Here is a 19,442-nt window from a genome sequence, read left to right on the forward strand (position 1 = left end):
ATTTGAGCAAACTCTGGGAGACAGTGGAGGACAGAAGAGCCTGGTGGGCTACAGTCCATGGAGTCGCAGAGTCAGACACGACTTAGTGACTGAACAACAACAAACACGTTACAAAGCTATGAGACCAAAGTGACCTACGAAACTTTCAAAAATAAACTACTAAACCCACTGTATAAGACTTCATGTCCCTATTTTAGTATAACTTCTTTTTTGGCTTCTTGCAGGTCAGCCTTATAGCACAAGGGATTTAAACCTGGCAGAGATCTTTGGGGTCTCCTAAGAATCATGAGTGGTAAGGATGCTATGGACTTTCTCATTTTTACACGGGCCACACCCTGACTGGAAGAGCCTCACTTCCCGGCTGACACCTTCCCTGACCTTCCTCAGGGTGGGTGAAGTCTCCGCATCCCCTGCAAGAACTCCCCGAGCGCTCTATGTTTATTCGCCCAGCATTGTGTGGATGTGTTTGTATCTTACAAGGGCAGGAGTTGCACGCTGCATCCCGGGCATCCCACAGGCCTAGCACACAGAAGTGTCTGGTTAATGCTTGCTGAAAGGATGAACCTTACCTTGTGAGGATACATCTCCTTATGCTTAAAAGGACTGCACTCTACAGAGAAAGACAAACACTGGATATCGCTTACCTGGGGAATCCAAAAACCACAACATACTAGTAAACATAACAAAAAAGAAGCAAGACTCATGGATATAGAGAAGACACTAGTAGGTACCAGTAGGGGGAAGGGGCAACATAGGGATGGGAAGCGGGGAGGAACAAACTGTTGGGTGTAAGACCAGCTCAAGAATGTATTGTACAACACCGGGAATGGAGCCAGTATTTTGTAATAACTGTAGATGGAAAGTAACCTTTAAAATTATATTAAAATTTTTCAAATAAAAATAAGTTTTTTTAAAAAAGGACTGCACAAGGTATAGGGCTAATCCAGGTATCCTTAAAAGGAAGAAGTCTTGTCGTCTGACCTCAATTTAATCACAGATGGCTCCTCTCTATAAAAATGGTTACCTGCTTTCTCTTCACTTTATCATGTGAGGTTAGCTGGCAGTAAGGGAGTGAAATCACATCCTTCTGGGTCCTCTTACATAAATTCTTCCCTGCTTTCTGGGGCGAGTTCTCTGGGACTGGAACAAGGGCACTCCTCAGTTAAGTCAGCGTAACAAACACTACTTCCTACGCCAGACAGACTGCTAGGTAGGGCTGTGGAGTCAAAGATGAAGTACACAGCTCTTCCCTGAAAGTGTGATAGAGAGACGGACTCAACATGGACACAGCACTGGGGCTTCCCTGATGGTGAAGTGGCTAAGACTCCATGCTTCTCCTTCCAGGGGCAAGGGTTTGATCCCCGGCTGGGGAAGATCCCCATGCTATAGGGTGTGGCCAGGGCGGGGCGGGAAAGGACACAATACCATCAGCATGGCAGCTCCTCAAGCAAATTAAACACAGAATTACCATATGACCCCGCAACCGTACTTTGGGCACACACCCAAGAGAACCAAAAGCGAGGACTCCAACAGATACGTGCACACCAATGTCATAGCAGCATTCCTCACGAGAGGTGGAAAAAACCAAAGAGTCTATTCAAGCGATGAATGGATAAACAATGTGCGGTATATACATACAATGGAATAGTTCAGCCTTAAAAAGGAAGGAAATTCTAGCATATATATGCTACAACAGGAAAGAAACTTGAGGAAAATTAATGTATGTGAAATAAGCCAGTCAGAAAAGGACAAACACTGTATGATTCAACTTCATGAGGTATCTGGAGGAGTTGAACTCATAACAGAGGCATAATGTAGGATGGTGGTTGTCTGGGGCTGGGGACCCTGTTTAATGAGCTTAGCATTTCAGTTGGGAAGAGGAGGCATTGGAGACAGACAGTGGTGATGGCCGTACAACAGTGTGAATGTCCTCCATGCTACTGAATTGTATAGTTAAAAATGGTAAATGTAAGCCAGTCCATCCTAAAGGAAATCAGTCCTGAATATTCATTGGAAGGACTGATGCTGAAGCTGAAGCTCTAATACTGTGGCCACCTGATGAGAAGCGCTGACACATTAGGGGATGCTGGGGAAGACTGAGGGCAGGAGGAGAAGAGGATCACATGGTTGAGAGGATGAGATGGTTGGATGGCATCACCGACTCAATTAACATGAGCTGGAGCAAGCTCCGGGTGTTGGTGATGGACAGGGAAGCCTGGCCTGCTGCAGTACATGAGGTAGCAAAGAGTTGGATACGGCTGAACGACTGAACAAGTTATGAATATGTCACCACAATTCTTAGAAACCCTGCATTTGCAATATATATGTCAAGTCATTACAGTGTACATCTTAAACTTACACAGTGCTCTAAGTCAATTTTATCTCAGTAAAACTGAAAAAACCCACCCCAATGCGATCCGCACTGAGAGAGAGGAATCCCAGCAACCTCAGGGAGAGCAGAGAAGGGGCCTCGGTGTGACCACACCAGGATTCCTACAGGACAAGAGTCAGTCAAGGGGAGAAGAGAGGGTGGGGAGTGACCGGAGGGACCACTAGCCCATCCTGTGACGAGTCATCAATCACTCAGATTGGCTCCATCATGTCGGCAATCAGTGGGACCTGGATTCTCTGTGAACCGAGAGGGAGGGGGCTAGGAAGTGTGGATGAGGACCGGGAAGTAGCCGGAGCTTTTCTTGGGAAAGGAAAGCAGCAGTGCCCCCATCCCAGGGAGGGTCGGCCCAGCACCCAGCCTGCTGGGGCGATGCCTACCCTGCCTCTGATAATACAGCTGTTACTGGAGAAACCCTAGCACTTGAGCTCCAGGATTAAACCCTAGTAGGGCCAATGGGGCCCCCAAAAAGAAGTGCCATGACCCCCAAGTCTCTCTCTCTCCAGCACAATCACAAAACCACGATCAAAAGAAGTGGCCCTTCATGAAAGAATCCTGAACTCCGCGCTCACGTCAAACACAAGAAACAAGGACAAGCTGATGGACACAGGGCTGCAAGAAGCAGCTGAGTCAACCTATTTGAGAGTCACCAGCGTACCCCTCGTCCCCCAGGACCTGCGGAAGGACCCGTGGGAGGCAGACGGACGACCTGAGTTCACCCTTGGCTGTGCCTGGGAGGAAAGCAGGTCACAGGGATGCTGACAGAGCAAAGACAAAGAGGCTGTCACTTTTAGAATCCAGCTCTGTGTCTTGTCTACGCAGGAGTCAAATTTCCCCGAGTTCGGCAGTATTTCTCCACCCTCCCTCCACTTCCCTGAAATGACACAATGGTAAGAACAAAAGAGAGCCAGAGCAGGCTGGCCTCCGAACTGGTCCAGCCCCCCAACCCCAAGGGTTTTAAGCAACTCCAGGAACCTAAGCTAATTTCCACTTGGACTGATGCAATTGCGTGGCAACAAGACTACTGCGTACAGGACTGCCGCGTGACGCCAGACGACCTCCGTCCAGGGGCCCCGCGACCCCCACCAGCACAGGGTCTGGAGGCAGCTGGTGCCCACGGCAAGGGGCTCCTTCACCCACCGCCAGCAAATCCCTGACAACTGTCCGCCCATTAACCTTACAGGAGGCTCTGCCCACCAGCTGTGTGGACTCCTGCCTCCAAAGGGTGGGGCCTGGAGCCATCTGCTGTCCCCCACCCCTACCCCTGCCTTCCTGCTGGGCTCCCAGACGTGTCCATCTCCCGGGTGGGGAGCAGCGGGGAGGTATGCCTTAGAAGGGTGGGCAAGGGCCTCCACGAAGCTCAAGTTCCCATTCTTCAGGTACGAGCCTGGGCAACTGTGGACAGTCGTGTTTCAGATCCGGCCAGATAGCGGTCAGCAGACGAGAGGAGCAAAGTTCCCTTCCCCATGAAGATGTCCAGAGGGCCAGGAAAACAGCCCAGACCCAGCCTACCGTCCCCAGTCTGAAGCCTCCCGCTGACGTCTGTGTCTCCTCTCTCTCTCCTGGTTTTCCTTCCACTTCTCTTAACTGCCCTCCTCAGTCTGTGTCAAAGGCTCCTTGTATCCAACTAAAGCAGAAAACCCTGGGATGTTATCCTTGAAACCACGACCACCCCTAAAACGCCCACTGCCTGCAAGTTTCTATTTCCAGCGAGGACCTTCCTCCTGAGCTCCACGGTCTAATACATGACTCGACACCCCCCAGGCACCTCAAATTCAACATGTCCAAATCTGAACTCTCCTCCCTGTAACTCTGACCTTCCCCGTAAGTCCTCCCCGTGGACAGTGGCATTACTACCCAATCACTCAATTTGCCACACCAGAAATGCAGAGGCATGGCCTCTCTCCTCCAGCTCCGCACATATGAGTCCCCGCGTGGGGCTGAAGACATGTCCAACTCCCCTCCTCGACCTTCATGGCTACTGTCTTGAGTTCAGGTCTGCACCTGAGTCTCTCGCCTTCCTTCAGCCCATCTTCCACAGATGGTTGACTGATCCAGAAACCTGTAGTACTCATGGACCTCCTTCTGCATCAGTGCCGGCTAATTCTCGGTCCCTGAGATCTTCTGAAACTGTCCCCTCAAAGCCATCCCAATGGCCAAGACCATGGTTCAAGCACCGCCACCCCCCTCGGGGAACGGCTCCTCACTGGCTTCAAAGATGCAGTCTCACCGTCCCCGGCTGCCCTTCTGTCCGCCCAAGAACTGTCTCTCTGGAGTGCACGCTCATCATGTCCCATCTCTGCTCCAGAGGTTTCAGCAAGGCTGCTTGCTGTCTTTGGAAAAAGTCACCCTTCTCAGCACGGCACTCAAGGACCTACCTGTCCTAACCTGGGACCACCTCTCGAGCTCAGGCCTGGCTGCGTTCCCTGGCTGGTTCACTCGAGCCGTCCGTCCCGGGACGGGGAGTTTCTCTGCTTTTCTACCAGATCACGTTCTACTGCCGCCACCACTAAGAAGTCAAGGGTCACCACGGTTATCCTGGACCGTATTTCCCCTCAGGCTGAGGATCCAGGCACCTAGTGGAAAATGGAATGCAAAGTGTGAAGAGTCCAGACTCTGCTTTCAGCCTTACATCCTGTAGGGCCCAGACACTACACCACACGGTGGACTGCCTCTCCACAGTCCACTTTGGGAATTCTTCCTGCAGATGGGTTTGAATAATCCCCTGGGAGTGTCCTTACTGTTGCAATGCCAGGTTAATGCAAAAAATAATGACACATACGCTCTCGCTAGTCCCCCGGAAGCTAGACTTCTCCTCGCGACGAATGCGTCTGGCCTGGGAGCTGGCCTCGAAGCAGGCTTCAGCTCCCCGGTTACACTGAGGATGGCCGAGCAGCCGAGCTCTGATTTGGTTCAAGTCCAGATGGTGAAAGTTCAAGAGAAGCACCAGGGGAGCTTGACAATTTCCTCCACGCAGATGACGAACGTCATCTCTGAGGACCTAGGATACGAAAGGCACAACCAGCTCCAGAGTGATGCTACCATCTACAGAGCACATTTAAACTCACATCCCTTAAAGGATACATGCCCAGGATGACAGCTTCAAGGCATTTGATAGGCAGGGACTCCCGAGTCATTTCTTTCGCTGTTTCCATTAACCTGTAGGTAGAGCACAAGGAAGGATCTCAGGCTCCTTTAATTATGCAGTTGGTCTGTGTGTCAACCCACAAGTCTCCACGCTAGGCCCAGCATGAATACAGAGGAAAAGGGGAGAACTGGCCTCGCAGGAGGCTGGCAAAGCACTTGGCAGAACTAAAATTCCTAAATTCGCCACTCCTCTCTCCAAGAGGTAGTTTTGGGAGGTTGCATGCATGCACGCTATGTCGCTTCAGTCATATCCGACTCTTTGCGATCCCATGGACTGTAACCTACCAGGTTCCTCTCCCTGTCCATGGAGATTCTCCAGGCGAGAATACTGGAGTGGGTTGCCATGCCCTCTTTCAGGGGATCTTCCCAAACCAGGGATCGAACCCGGGTCTCCTGTATTGGTAGGCGGGTTCTTTACCACCAGCGCCACCTGGGAAACCCTTTGTGAGGTTAGTGTCCCTAATCCACAGCACCCTCCCACTAACCCAGGACAAGGGATGTTACAAGGGAGCAAGTGAAAAAGGCCACATAAAACAAATTTCATATGTCTCCCCCATCCCTGAGTTAGTCTCCACCACTGAGCTTGGCTGACCAGAGTGGCCCAGACCTCAGTCTCACCGCCACCCTGGTCCTGGGGCAGCCCCACCCTCACCCCTTACGGACCAGAATGTCTGAGCACTGGGATAAAGGACCAAGAGTGGGAGAGAAAGATGACAGCTCTTAGACAGAAGCACAGTCTCCTGGTCCATAGACCATGCACCACTTACCCACTCAGCGGTCTCATCTTCCTAATTTCAAAGAACTGGGTCCCTGTATGATTGTATCTGTATGAAGTATGTAAAGAGAAAGTGACAGAAAACTCCAAAGGCCCCAGTAATCCAGCAGAGGAAGCTATGTTTCATTTCTTGAAGGGATGAGGGAGTCGGGGCTGTCGGGGCTGTCCAGGTGTCCGGTAGCCGGAATATCACCAACAGCGTCTTCCTCCTCACTGACCTGCCCTGGAAATCTTTTAACTTAGGCCCCAAAGCACCCCAGACCTTCAGAATAGCTCTTTTCAATATGCTCTGTATTTTGTTTTGTTGACTACATGTCTTAATTCACCTACTAAACTATAATTTTGAGAGCTGGGACTGTTTATCTATCATCTTTGTATCACCCTAAAGCTTGGCACAAGTCCAACATATTCCAGTTAGCAAATATTATTAAATATGAGGGATAAGTGAATGGCTGGGTGGACGGATGGATGGATAAGAGGGTGGATGCAAGGAAGGAAGGGAGAATGGGGTTGACAGAAGAGTGGTTATATGGGACTTCCCTGGCGATTCAGTGGCTCAGACTCTGTGCTCCCAATTCAGGGAGGCTGGATTCTATCCCTCGTCAGGGAACTAGATCCCACATGCCACAACTAAAGATCCTGTGTGCCAAAACTAAGACCAGGTATGGCCAAATAAATCATAAAATAAACATTAAAAAATAGAAGAGAGGATAGGTGGATGGATGAATGAAAGGTTGGCTGGCTGGCTGCAGACAGAAGGGTAGGTTGATGGACAGAGGGATGGAGGGATGGAGGGCAGATAGACGGCAGCAGTTTCTCGAGAGCACACGGACTGCAGCAAAGTTTACTGGGGAGACATCCCTTCCATGTCATGTCTGACTGACACTTGACATTGATTATTAAATCTGAGGAGACTGACCCCATTACCCACAACCTGGGGTTGAGCTGGTGGCCCACAAGGTCTCAGAGACCTGCAAGCCCACATCAGCTCATTCTGAAGGGGACCGGAGATTCTCTGATAGCAGGCTCTCTTAACACTGGATCTTGATTTTTTCTGAACCTAAAGAAAAGTTGCTTTCTGTTTCTGTTTTCTGCCTCAAACAAAATCCTACAGAAAAAGTGTGTATTGGGAAGGTGCTAATGAAGCCTGAACCTGTAGCCCAGGAGAGGAGTATGAGGTTAGATGCGTGCCCCTACAATGGTACAGGCAGCTGCAGAGGGAGGCAATGATCACCTCAAGGCATTGCACACCCTCCCAAGAAGAGCTGGGATTCCTGTCTTGGCAAAGACGCGCTTGGCCCCTAGGACATGAGCGTGTTTAACAACCACCTGGGGAGTCTGTGATAAGCAGATTCTGGGCTCCACCCTGGTGATTCTGATTTCAGGCCAGGTCTTGACCCCGGATGTTATTCAGAGTCACCCCATCTGGGACTGATGGCTTGGAGGTTCTTGGGGCGTGGCCAGGGGATGATTTTAAGAGGCTCAACCGTTGGGAAATTACCAGCATGAGCTATAAGAATAACCCATAAAAATACAGGCCCGCTCAGCTTTTAAAAATACAATGTACAAAACCCTGGAGGTAAGAGGAAAATAAAGGACTCCACAGTCTCACTGTGAAGTGGTTTTTCACTTTACCAAAGATTTCATTCAAGCAGTGAGACTCCTGGTATATTTAGTATTAGTCGCTCAGTCATGTCCGACTCTTTGTGACCCCATGGACTGTAGCCTGCCAGACTCCTCTGTCCATGGGATTTCCCAGGCAAGAATACTGGAGTGGGTTGCCATTTCCTCCTCCGAGGGACCTTCCCGACTCAGGGATAAAATCCATGTGTCCTGTGTCTCCTGCATTGCAGGCAGATTCTTTACCTGTCAGGGAAGTCCCAAGTAGAAGTGGGGTGGGCAATTCTAAGTTCTAATTTCCATCACCTTCTAGAATGTTGTGAGGAGTCAGTCACATCCAGAAAGGCTCAGCTCTTGGGGGTCCAGGTTGACTCTGGCAAGAGTTTATGTTTCTGGGCCACCGGGAGCTCCACACGCGAGTTCCCACTTTGGCGATCAGCACCGAATCAGACGTCCTTCCCTAGGCTAGGGCTGTCAGCCTGACCCTTGGAGGCTGGTGCTACCTTCTAACTCTAATACTACTTTACGATTCTACTGGGAAAAAGCCACGCAGGGAATTCATCGTCTGTGAAGGAACTGAGAGAGATCACCCAAACAAGAGGCAGTTCTCATCTGCCAGCACCCTTCCCTTCAGGGAAAACACACAAGTCCACAGGGAACCTTCTTGCCCGTAGCAGAGAGGGGAGGCCTCTTCCAGGGCAGATGGGACACGTGCAGTGCCCCGTGAAATCCTCTCTGCTAAGCTCTCTGTCTTTAGGGAGGAAGGACAGAGGTCAGCAGAGGCCTGACCTCATGGACCACATGCTGGGGGCCAGGATGGCGGCAGGGAGCCAGACGCTGGCTGAGCCAAGATGCTCCCTGACTCACTCGGGCAGACAGCCCCTCCTGCTCACTTACATCGCTCACAGCCCGGCTCCCGCCTGACCCCTATCCCGGATAAAGCACCAGCCGTGGCGGGGGGGACCATCTGACCCTGCCCTCTGGGTTCTTACAACGTAGCTCACGCGGGTGCTCAGAACTGATCTAATCCCGACTGCAGACAACTCCTTAGATCAGAGGAGAAAAGAGAGCCAGGTCCGCACCCAGCCGGGAACCACAAGGTTCCTTGGCTCTTCTTCAAACTCACGCAAAGCGGAGAGGGCCCCCAGCCAGAGCCACACTCACTCATGCAAAGTGGACCAAGAGCACCAGGTGTGAAAGGAGGCACCGGACGGGCTTCTGGTAGGTGAGGCGTGGTCAGGATCAGGCCAAAAAGTGAGAGCCAAGACAAGGAAACAGAAGACTAGAAGGGAAGAGAGAAGAGGAAGCTGGCAGAAGAAGAGAGCTGGAAGGAGCCAAGGATGACTGAGAGGGAGGAGGGAGAGAGAGAGAGAGGAAGAGACAGGAGGAGCAGGGGCGTGCCCTGCCCACCACTGCCTGGCCGCCCCTTGCCGGCTGCTTAAAGGGAGAGGGTCTGATCATTGCAACTATGGCCCCCCAGGGTCACTCCGAGACTCTCACATCACGGCGTTCCTCCGTCCCCGGCCTCATCGACCTCACCCCGCATTTGCTGACCATCTGCGAACACACAGGCCATCAGACTTGCGATCACCATGCCCATCCCCTTGGCTGGGTCTCCTCCTCTGACCCCGGTCGGAAGGATACTGTAGTGTCTTCATGTAGTTCTGGATCGCCTGGAGCCAGTCCGGGATCGTCATCGACAGCCTGTAGTTTGGAACCTGGGGTATCGAAGGCTGCAGAGAAGTAGAGAGAGATGGTCGTATCAAGGAGATGCTGTGGGGCCCAGTGCCTCGGGGTGGACCAAGGGTCAGGACCACCACAGAGCTGCTCCCAAGCGCAGCTGGCCACCCCGCCCTGGGCACCCATTCAACTGGTGCCTCCAGGATAGGGTCTCCCCAGACCAGTCAGCCCCCTGCCGACATCCTGTGTTCCCTTGGCACACACCCCGCCCTGGGTCGCGGTGACTCCCTACGACTCTCTGCGTGTTGTGTGAACACGGCCTTCCTCCCCACGGGAGCCTCCCCGCTTCTTGAGGCCAAAGACCACATCCTGCAGTGTCCCACCCTCCCCTCCCAGGCCGGGACGTTCCAAGCTGCTCCATTAATCCTCACACTTTTACTGCATGATTACACTTTGGCTGCATGGCTGGGGTAACCTGTGTTCTTCTCCAGGGCACCTCTGAATACAAGATGAACGGTGCCCCGAAGGACAGCAACACGCCACTACACCTAGCATTTCTCCTCGACACCAGCCCCTGCAATGCCCGTGGCACCCCTTCCCTGAGTCCAGCCCCGAGCGGATTCGTAAAGACTCCCCTCTTGTCTCCACTCTTCCCAGGGAAGGGCACCTCTTCCAACTCAGGAGCCGTCTTACCTTTTGACCCCTCCTGGCGGCCAGTCTCCCTTGCACTTCCTAATCTGCCTCTAGGTCAACACTAGCTCCCAGGACGGGGAAGGGGGAGGTAAGTGCCTCTTAGGAATTTAGAGCCGAGATGGCGCTCAGCTCTGAGCCACCCCACCGACCAGGCCAAGAGCGAAAATGAGCAAGTGCTTCTAATCCAGTCACTCCTGGGAAGAAAGGGGGTGGTTTCTGCTTTACTTCCCTTCTAACTTGGCCTCTCTGGTGGGGAGATGCTGGGACAGGGCCCCCCAGCCCATGTGGGCTGGGGGCTCCGGCAGGAGGGAGAGGAGGCCCACGTAGGGAGGAGCAGAAGGGGCCGCAGGTCAGGTTAGTCCCACTCTCGAAGAAAAGAGGGAAAGGGAGACCCTGGGGACAGAGCGCTTAGCTGCTAGAAGGGGAAGCCACTGGTGAAGAGACTTGGGGGCAGAGCTGGACAGCCTGTGGGCACCGGAGCCAGACTCGGTCCATGAAGGTCCCCGGTTCTGCCCCCAGCTCTGCAGGCTCAGGCTCTGCAGCCAAGCTGGAGGGCGCAGGGCCTCTGGGCCTGAAGCAGGAGGTTCTTCAAACTTCTGCACCTTCTGCTGCTTTTATTTAAGGAGGAACTAGCCACACATCCTATTTCACAGCCAAGGTGCAACGTGTGTGTGTGTGTGTGTTTGAGAGAAAAAGAAAATGTGAGACTGGAGTGCACACGTTCACACAGCTGTCCTGCAAACATTTGCTTACGACACATCAACTCAAATCACATTCCTGTCACGGAGAGTCATTTTTGGGAGCAAAATGTTCCCATTTGAACATTTGTTTACATGGCCCTCCCCACAAGCCCCGGGGGGTCAAAATACGAATCCTTGTGTCCTTGTGTTTCTGCCCTAGCAAACACGGGGAAGCTTGTCCCTGCTTTTCTTTCGCACTAACATCCACGGATCTACCCACACCTGGAATTCTGTGTGAGAAAGTGCCAGAGCTTTCACACAGAAGTGAGGAAGCAGCGGACAACCATTTCTTTTGCGCCTCCCGTGTTCCGGGCTCTGGGCCGGGTACAAGGCGGGAGGTGGGACAGGCACCGGAAAGGGCAATGGCACCGCTCACGAAGCCACGGGCATCCATCGCCACGGAAGAGTGGGGCTGGTACCTAGTTAGCTGGCCACCTGAGGGATCCCCAGAGGGACATCCCTTGGCCAAAGCCCTGAGGAAGCCAGAGCCACTTCGTTCTGACTCAGCTTTCAGGGCCGACCACCAAGTGATTTCAACTCCCCCAAGCCCAACGGAGCCCGCAAGGGCCGGATGCCGGGGGTGGGAGTCAGGGGGGCAGCTGGTCCTCAGAATAGCAAGCCCAGTGGCGCCCAAGGGCTTTTCAAAACAGCTGCCCGCTTACCTCAGCCCCGGCTGAGAGCGAGTGCAGGAGCCGCGGCCACATTCCCCAAACCCCAGCTGGGGACCGCCGAGGGGATGAGGTCATCTGGCTCCAGCCCACCCTGCTGTCTGGGACAGCTGGCGGGGGGCTCAGGCTGGGTCAGCCTCCGGCTGCCCACGCCCCCACAGGCCGACGACTGCAAACCAGGCAGGCTCCCTGCGGGCTAATTACGAGTCCCTGCTTTCTCACCTAAGTGCCGTGGACCCTGGGCAAGCTGCCCCCCCTCTCTAAGCCTCCAGGTCCTTCTTGATAAAATAAGAAAGAATACCACCTACTTCAGACCTTCCAGGCTGGCGGTGAGGATTATATGACCTAATGTATAAAGCAGGCAACTTGGGGCTCGGCGCGCGGGGCTCTTTGTGTTAGCTGTGCTATCATTATTCATCAACGGTGTGTTTTCAGGGGTCTAGACGGGGTCAGTGGGGGGGGGGTGAGGAGTCTGAATGGTGTCCACTTTTCAGGAACTGGAAAACAGAATCAGCAGAGTTTGAGCCCCTGGAGGTTCAACTCAGGAGCATCACAGAGATGCCTTCTCAGCCTGAAGGAAAAGAATGAAAACATCCACATCCCCCTGTGGATATGTGGTGGCCATGAGTTGTCCTTAATTCATGAAGAGTTCACACGAAGAGGTTAAGAAAACTCTCTAGGCTTTCATAAAAAGAAAATGGCCCCAGGGACTTCCCTGGGGGTCCAGTGGCTAAGATTCTATGCTCCCAAGGCAGGGGGCCCAGGTTCCATCCCTGGTCAGGGAACCAGATATCACATGCCACAGCTAGAGCCAGCATGCCCCAACAGAAGACTGAAGATCCCACATGCCAGAGTTAACGCCTGGCGCAGCCTAAATAAATGAATATTTTTAAAAAGAAAGAGATTCTGTAGGTAAGCTTACAATAAAAACAGGCACATTTGTATTTTCAAAAAAAGAAAATGGCTCAGATGGACACCCAAGTGTCCATCAAACAGATAACGGATGAACACAATGTAGTACACTGGTCATGCATTACTATCCAGCCTTAAAAAGAAGGGACATTCTGACACTTGCTATATAAGCCAGAACTTTAAAGACATGATGCTAAGTGAAATAATCCAGTCACAAAAGGACAAATACTGGATGATCTCTCTTATGTGAGGTTCCTATAGCTGTCGAATTCATAGAGACAAGTAGTAAAAGAAGTGTGGTTGCCAGGGGCTGAGGGAGGGAAAAAGGAGAACTCAGTGTTTAATGGGTACAAAGTTTTAGTCGAGGAAGAAGAAAAACTTCTGTAGATGGAAGGTGGTAATGGTTGTACGACAGTGTGAACCTACTTACAATGTGAATTACATGAGTAATTCATTAACTTCATTCATGAAGTTAATTGTAAGTACATGTGAACTTACATGTAAGTACATGTAATTCATGTACTTAATTATAAGTACAAGATGAATTATACATTTAAAATGGTAAATTATATGTTTTCCCACAATTTTTAAAATGACCATGAAAAGACAGTTCACAAAAGAAGGAATGCAAAGAGTGAATAAATATTTTTTTTTAATGTTCCAGTGCACAACTTAAGAACTGCAAATTAAAGCCACTGCAGAGTATCATTTTTTGCCTCTCCAATAGAGATATCCTGAAGTGTGGATACCCAGTCCTGGTAGGATGCTCTCCTATGGCATGATGGGAAAATTAACTGGTACAGCCTCTTCATGGAAAGCCCAGGGAACACTCCTTTTTCTCCTCCTCCCTGACTGGGGTCCTGAGAGTCTCGCCTGCAGTTTTCCTGCCCCAATTCACCCGAGACTTCAACCTAGATTTCTCCTGTTCCTATCAAGTCCCTCCTGCCAACTGCATCCAACTTTCTCAAGCCACATCCCAGCTGAAGAAGGCTGAATCTAGAGGGCACAAATCTAAACTACCCCTTCCACGAGCTTCTAACCACCACAGGCACTGTGCCTGCCTGTGGTCAGGGGGTGGGGGAAGGGGAGTGGACAGGAAGACGGCTGTTCAAGAAGAAAAGGGAAACGGACCACAGGCCAGCTTTGGCAGACAGGCTCTCTCTCTCTCCATCCTTGCCAAACGAGATGACCCGTCAGAAGCATGCAAGGAGCAAGGATGTGGACAGATGCCACTGTGCGTGTCACCCCCGTACATCACCATGTGGAGAGAAGGGGCAGCCAGGAAAGGGGCCAGGGAGGCAGCGAGAGCCCCGGGCACCAGGAGTCTTTGACAAGAAAGCACAGCCTTTTGCCATCCTGCCCTGGAAATGTACCACACGCTGTGCAGGTTCCAGGCAGAAGAATCTTCTCTGGCAAGCTGGAGGGAAGCATGGAACTTCACTCCTGAGCCCAGGCTGGGCCCCAGAAATCTGCTGATGGTACCCTGGTATGGTCAGTGGTCACATCCTTAGGCTGAGCAGGAAGGGGGGACTGATGGTTTGGACGGGACAGGGGATAAAGTGAGCTGCCCGTGTGTGCCGGCAGGCGGCAGGAGTGGAGCCCTGACTGCAGTAAAGCCTGGCTCCACAGCCCTCACACTTCTTCACTCAGGCCAAGCGGAGTCCACTAAATGTGAATTATGTCCCAATTTGGGATCAATGTGAGGATGAGTTACAAAAACGTGGCGTCTGCAAGAAACGGCTTGATGCTTCCCGCTGAATCCATCTGTTTGTCTGCCCCAGGAGAGTCGAGCTCCAGGCAGTCAAGAAGCAGGAGGCGCTGTCTCCTAGTTGGCTCAGCTGTTTTTTTCTGAGCCAGCCATCTTCTCTGCCTCTCCTTCCCAATCTTGATTATCAGCCAACTAACTCGCGCTGCTTTCTTGCACTATCCCTAAAAAACCCTGGCTTTCACCTAGTCAGTGGGAACTTCAGACCCAGTAACCAGTAGGGTAGAGGCCTGAGGTCACACATTTAGAAGGAGGATCGCAGAGCAGGTGACATCTGTCCCCCCTTCCCCAGTGGGGGCACCTGGATCTCTGGACAGAACTTACTAACAGAATGCCTGTGTCAAAGGAAGTGTCATTCAGTCCTTTTAGGTCTTTGATACTTTACCCTGGTCACTTCTTTTGTTTCTTAATCCATATTCAATTGTCAAAAAAAGGGTTTGTTGTTGTTTAGTCACTAAGTCGTGTCTGACTCTTTTGCAACCCCATGGACTGTAGCCTGCCAGGCTCCTCTGTCATGGGATTTCCCAGGCAAAAATACTGGAGTAGGTTGCCATTTCCTTCCCCAGGGGATCTTCCCAACTCAGGGATGGAACCCACATCTCCTGCATTGGCAGGCGGGTTATTTACTGCTGAGCCAACTGGGAAGCCCACCGAAAGGTTAATCTCTCTCAAACTCTCCAACTTTTCTACCACCACTCCCCCTACCCCCTGCTTCTGTACAAATTCCTCAGCAAGACACTGATTTGATTAAAAGAGAAAAGGACTTGGCCCCAGAGGAAAAACTCTGCTGAGCTGAGAGCAGGTCTAGTCTTCGAATCAGAGGTTCCTGGAAGCGGGAGTTTTCGAAGCTATTCCCTCTGCTCAATGCTCTGTGGTGACCTAAATTGGAAGGAAAGCTGAAAAGGGGATATATGTATACATGTAGCTGATTTACAACACAACACTGTCAAGCAACTATATGCCAATAGAAATTTTTTAAAAAGAAAAGAGCTGTTCCCATCCCAGGGCCCGTGCAGGGTCAGAGTTTGGGGGATGTCAGAACCAGGAGAGAAGGGATGCTGCAGTGGGGCTGAGGATGGAGAAGCAAGCATCATGATACAACATAGGAGAGAAAAGTGAAGTTTTTTATTTAGGCTCAAAAAGCGGACACCCACGTTCAGGCTAGGGTTGTCCTGGCTTGGCAGAAGCTCTCATGTGACCTTAGCATTACTGTGAAAGTACAATACGATATGGCCACTATATTAAAAAAACGAAAAGAAAGAACACTCTTTTTTAAGAACCCAGAATTCAGCCACAATAATGGAAGTATCAAAGCACAGGTCTCTGGAAGTAGTGGTGTATGTTCTAAGCTGCTCAGACAACATTCGGAATATTGTGTTTCATATTGTGCTTGCTTTCCGGGACGGACTGATGACAAAGTAGCAGCTGTCCTAGAAAGAGGACAAGCAGAGTGAGTTGATCTGGTAACTATGATACATTAAAAAAAAGGTGAAGAAGGACCTGTGGACAAAGACGATTAAAGGAAGATGCAGAATAGTCCAGTGCCCCTCTGGTGTCGCACAGATCACCGGAAACCTGAAAACTAACGGGTCATAACCCCACAGGATTTGAGAGTTGGAAAGAACTTTACATCCTACCTGATCTACTCCCATTTTATAGATGAGAAAATGAAGGCGGGAGATTTTTAAATGAGTGATCTAGGTCACGAAGCTAGAGGGAGCACAACCAGGACTAGGATTCAGTAGCTTGATTTTTTACGCCAAGTCCTTCCCTCACACCAAGAGAACCATCTCACAATGCTCGAGGGAGCTGTGAGCAGCACAGAAGTCCGTGTGTGCTGCCCTTGGCTTCTTGAGCAGAAGAACTGTTGATGACACAGACCCGGGGTGGGGGCGGGGCTGGGGACGGACTTCTGCTCAGTTTAAGAAGAGCTCCTCAGTAAGCAAAATCTGGCCAGGCCTGGAAGCTGCCCTGTGGGGTAGCGAGCCCTCCATTCCCAGGAGGCCTTCAGAAAAAGGGAGGGTTTTTGCTGAGAGGCAGGGATGAATCTCTACCAAGGCTGACATTCTCTGATTCCTAGAGAGAAAGGGGGTCCCCATCCACAATGTCGGGAGAAGGATGAAGTCACAGTTAAAAGCAGGGTGGGTGCTGAGGGTGCTAAATGAGAAAGCCTCACTTAAGTAAGGACCAACTCGGAAATCAGAACTGTACATCGGTACCAGAGTTGTTTTCAGGCTCAGAGTCCTCCAGAAGGACTCAGCAAGGGTAATTACAGCTGACACGAAAGCAGGCAAGATTCTCTTTGGGCAAAATGAAAGATCTCCTTGACCAGCAGGATAATAAAACACTGTAACCAACTGCCACAGGAAGCTTACAGGCTCTGCCACGTTCCCCAAGGGCACACACAGCTTTCTGGCCTGCAGGCTCAGAGGCTCAGGTCACCAGATGCTCCAGGTTGGGGACTTGACCAGATGGCTTTCCAGGTCTCGGGTCTGGCATTCCTAGACCTGCCCAGGAATCTTCTCAGCCATACCAGAGTCCCCAGGGTGCACGGGAAACCATCTGCCATGCTACAGCCCCCAGGCTCTGGAGCAGTCCTCCTCCAGTTTGCATTCTGATGTTTCACACAGAGACCCCTGCACATGTCCCTCCATTTTAACAACATTATCCTTGGCCACCAAACTCAGCTGGCTCACTGGCTTCTCTCCAAGGTAGAAAGAGTTTCATTCCTGAGTCTCTTTCTCTATCCTGTGAGTTTCTTTCAGCATGTGTACTGGAAAGTCCCTTTTAAGTCATGGTTAAAACTCTTTTTTCTCTTTTCTCAGAGCCCAGATAAGCTGGGAAAAGAGAGGGTTGACCCTTTTGCGAGTTTCAGAGGTAAAAGTCATTGTCATTTAAAAAAAATTGGCAAAAAGTCTAGGAATGATTCACGATGAGAAGTCTGACTGGTTGGTTGTAAATTCATTCACAGTCTAATAAATCATTTTCGAGGGGACCACAGAGGAGGACCAAGAGACTCCAAAGAGGGTGAAGAGGGAGTCTATGCATTCTTGGCATCACTGGTGCTAAGTGGGGGCTTCAGTTTTCGCTGAAGGAGGATGTACACAGGGTAAATAAATAACAGAATTTGGCTCCAGATTCAAAGAAACCTTGGCACAAGTCGACCACACAGTCCCAGGACAGTAAGCCCTCTTCCTTTCTCTCTCCCATTGCTAAGACATCCAAGACAAACATCTCCATTAAGCAAAGGGGGTGGGAGCTGGCGGGAAGAATTAGGCGGGGAAGGGAGTTTGCAGCAGGACCAGGAAAATGGAAATTGCCTCTGTTCGCTACATGCAGGTAAAATGGTCCCATCCCTGCCCAGCCCACGCCCTCCTTCGGATCTACTAACCTTTGCCAAGAAGGTGGCGTTCCTGATGGCGCCCACCATCTCTCCCCCCTTGGGGTGCACTTTGGCCACGTGCAGCCACATGCGCTCCCAGGTGTGGCTGTCAATGGGGAAGCCGCTCTTGTTAACGTGAAACAGCACCCCGCCGTCTTTGTCCTCCTCCTCCGAGCCCCCGCTGGTAGCGAGGCTCACGGGCCGCGCGTGGCTGCTCCGGGACCGGGTGCCTTTGGCGCCTTTGGGGTGGGGGCGGCGGTGAGTATCGGCCGCGGAGCCGGTCATGGTGGGGCCGGGGCAAGGGACGCGGAGGGCTGCGCAGGGGGCGTGTGCTCGCGGGCGCAGCGCGGGGATCAGCGTCCGGCGGGGGCGGCCTTCTCCATGCCTCTCGCTGCGGCAGGACGCACCAAGGGGGAGCGGCGGCCGGAGCTCTGCTTACGGGCAGTGCCTGAAATCAGTGAGACAGCACACACCACGGGTAAGTGGATATCCAGAGGGGCCGTGGCCAAGGCAGTGGGGCTTTGCAGGGTCCCCACTTCACTGTCCGCTCCGCACTGCGCGCGGACAGAGCCCACCCCCAACCAGGGAATTGCACACCAGCTTCCAGCCCTGCAATTACCTAGCAAGGCGACTTGGATATTGCCACAAAGCTTCACACCCACCTAAACCACGGGAGGGAAATAGAAGGAGCGTGGAGGCTGAGGAGTGGACGGGGAAGGGAGAAGAATAAAGACACGCCGCGGAAAGGAACCGGGGGTCCCCGCAAGGCTCCGCACATTCCTGGGTCGCCAGATGTGGCCGAGAGCCGAGCCAGAACGTGCCGGCACGTGAGCGCCCGGGGCTGCCGCGAGGGCGCAAGCGGTAGCCTAGCTTGCAAAGACCGCCGCGTTTCTTCCAGGAAGCCTCCCGAAGCCGGGCGCGCGAGGGGCGGCCCCCGGCCCCCGGCTCCAGGGGCAGTGGCTCCACCCGCCTCCTTCCCCGAGTTCCAGCGCCGGGCACCCCCGGCGGGGGGCCGGGGTGTGGACTGGCTGCAGGCGGGGCGCGGGAAAGGGCGCCCCGCAGCTCCGGAACCTTACCTCCGGACTATCGGCCTCATGGCTGCGGAGCCTCTCCGGGCGGCGGGGAAGGCGGGGGCTGCTTCTGGGCCTGGGCTTGGGGGTGCTGCGGCCGTCGTCTCATTCCATGTCCCATTCTCGAATGTTATTCTGTGACAGATAACCGAGTCACCCGGGCAGCCGCCGATGTTCTGACTGCGTCCATTGGCCGCCGCAACAAAGAGGGGCGGGGCCCGAGCGCGGGACTCTCACAACCCGGGGCTCCGGCGCGCTCTGATTGGCTCCCCAGGTTCCTGGGCGGGAGCGAAGGGGAGGAGGGGACCCCGGCGGCCGCGCGAAATGCGATCGCGGTCGTGTCCTGGGACCCCCGCGGGGGCGGAAGCGTCGGTCCCTGGGACTTAGGATCCGAGTTCCCCCAAGGGTCGTGGTACTGCGGGGGTTGCCACTGTGGGAAGCAGAGGAGAAGTAAAGTCACCCAAGGAGTGACCCTGAGAGTAAAGCCACCCAAGAAGTGACCCCAAGGTAGACGAGGGCTTGTGGTAAGACATTCCCTGAGGAACACCGGACACACTCACCTGCCGCTACCAGGCAGTGATGGGTGGTTCAGGCAGGGTTG

General features: G+C 52.6%; 1 protein-coding gene across 4 annotated transcripts in view; it reads right to left on the reverse strand.

Annotated features, from left to right (window-relative positions):
* Positions 1 to 18,077, reverse strand: part of VASH2 (vasohibin 2) — a 38,951-nt gene extending 20,874 nt beyond the window's left edge. For 2 of the 4 annotated variants that reach the window (XM_043923222.1, XM_043923221.1), the window contains exons 1-4: positions 17,781 to 18,077; positions 9,576 to 9,664; positions 6,304 to 6,360; positions 5,474 to 5,548 (exon numbers count right to left, since the gene is read on the reverse strand). In XM_043923222.1, coding sequence (XP_043779157.1) covers positions 5,474 to 5,548; positions 6,304 to 6,360; positions 9,576 to 9,664; positions 17,781 to 18,056 — 497 coding nt within the window. In that variant the 5' untranslated portion in view covers positions 18,057 to 18,077. The remainder of the gene's footprint in view (positions 1 to 5,473; positions 5,549 to 6,303; positions 6,361 to 9,575; positions 9,665 to 17,780) is intronic. The other 2 variants (XM_043923224.1, XM_043923223.1) reach the window with 1 other exon arrangement.
* Positions 18,078 to 19,442: the final 1,365 nt, after the last annotated feature.

This window comes from Cervus elaphus, chromosome 14, assembly GCF_910594005.1.
Source record: "Cervus elaphus chromosome 14, mCerEla1.1, whole genome shotgun sequence".
NCBI classification, from domain to species: domain Eukaryota; kingdom Metazoa; phylum Chordata; class Mammalia; order Artiodactyla; family Cervidae; genus Cervus; species Cervus elaphus.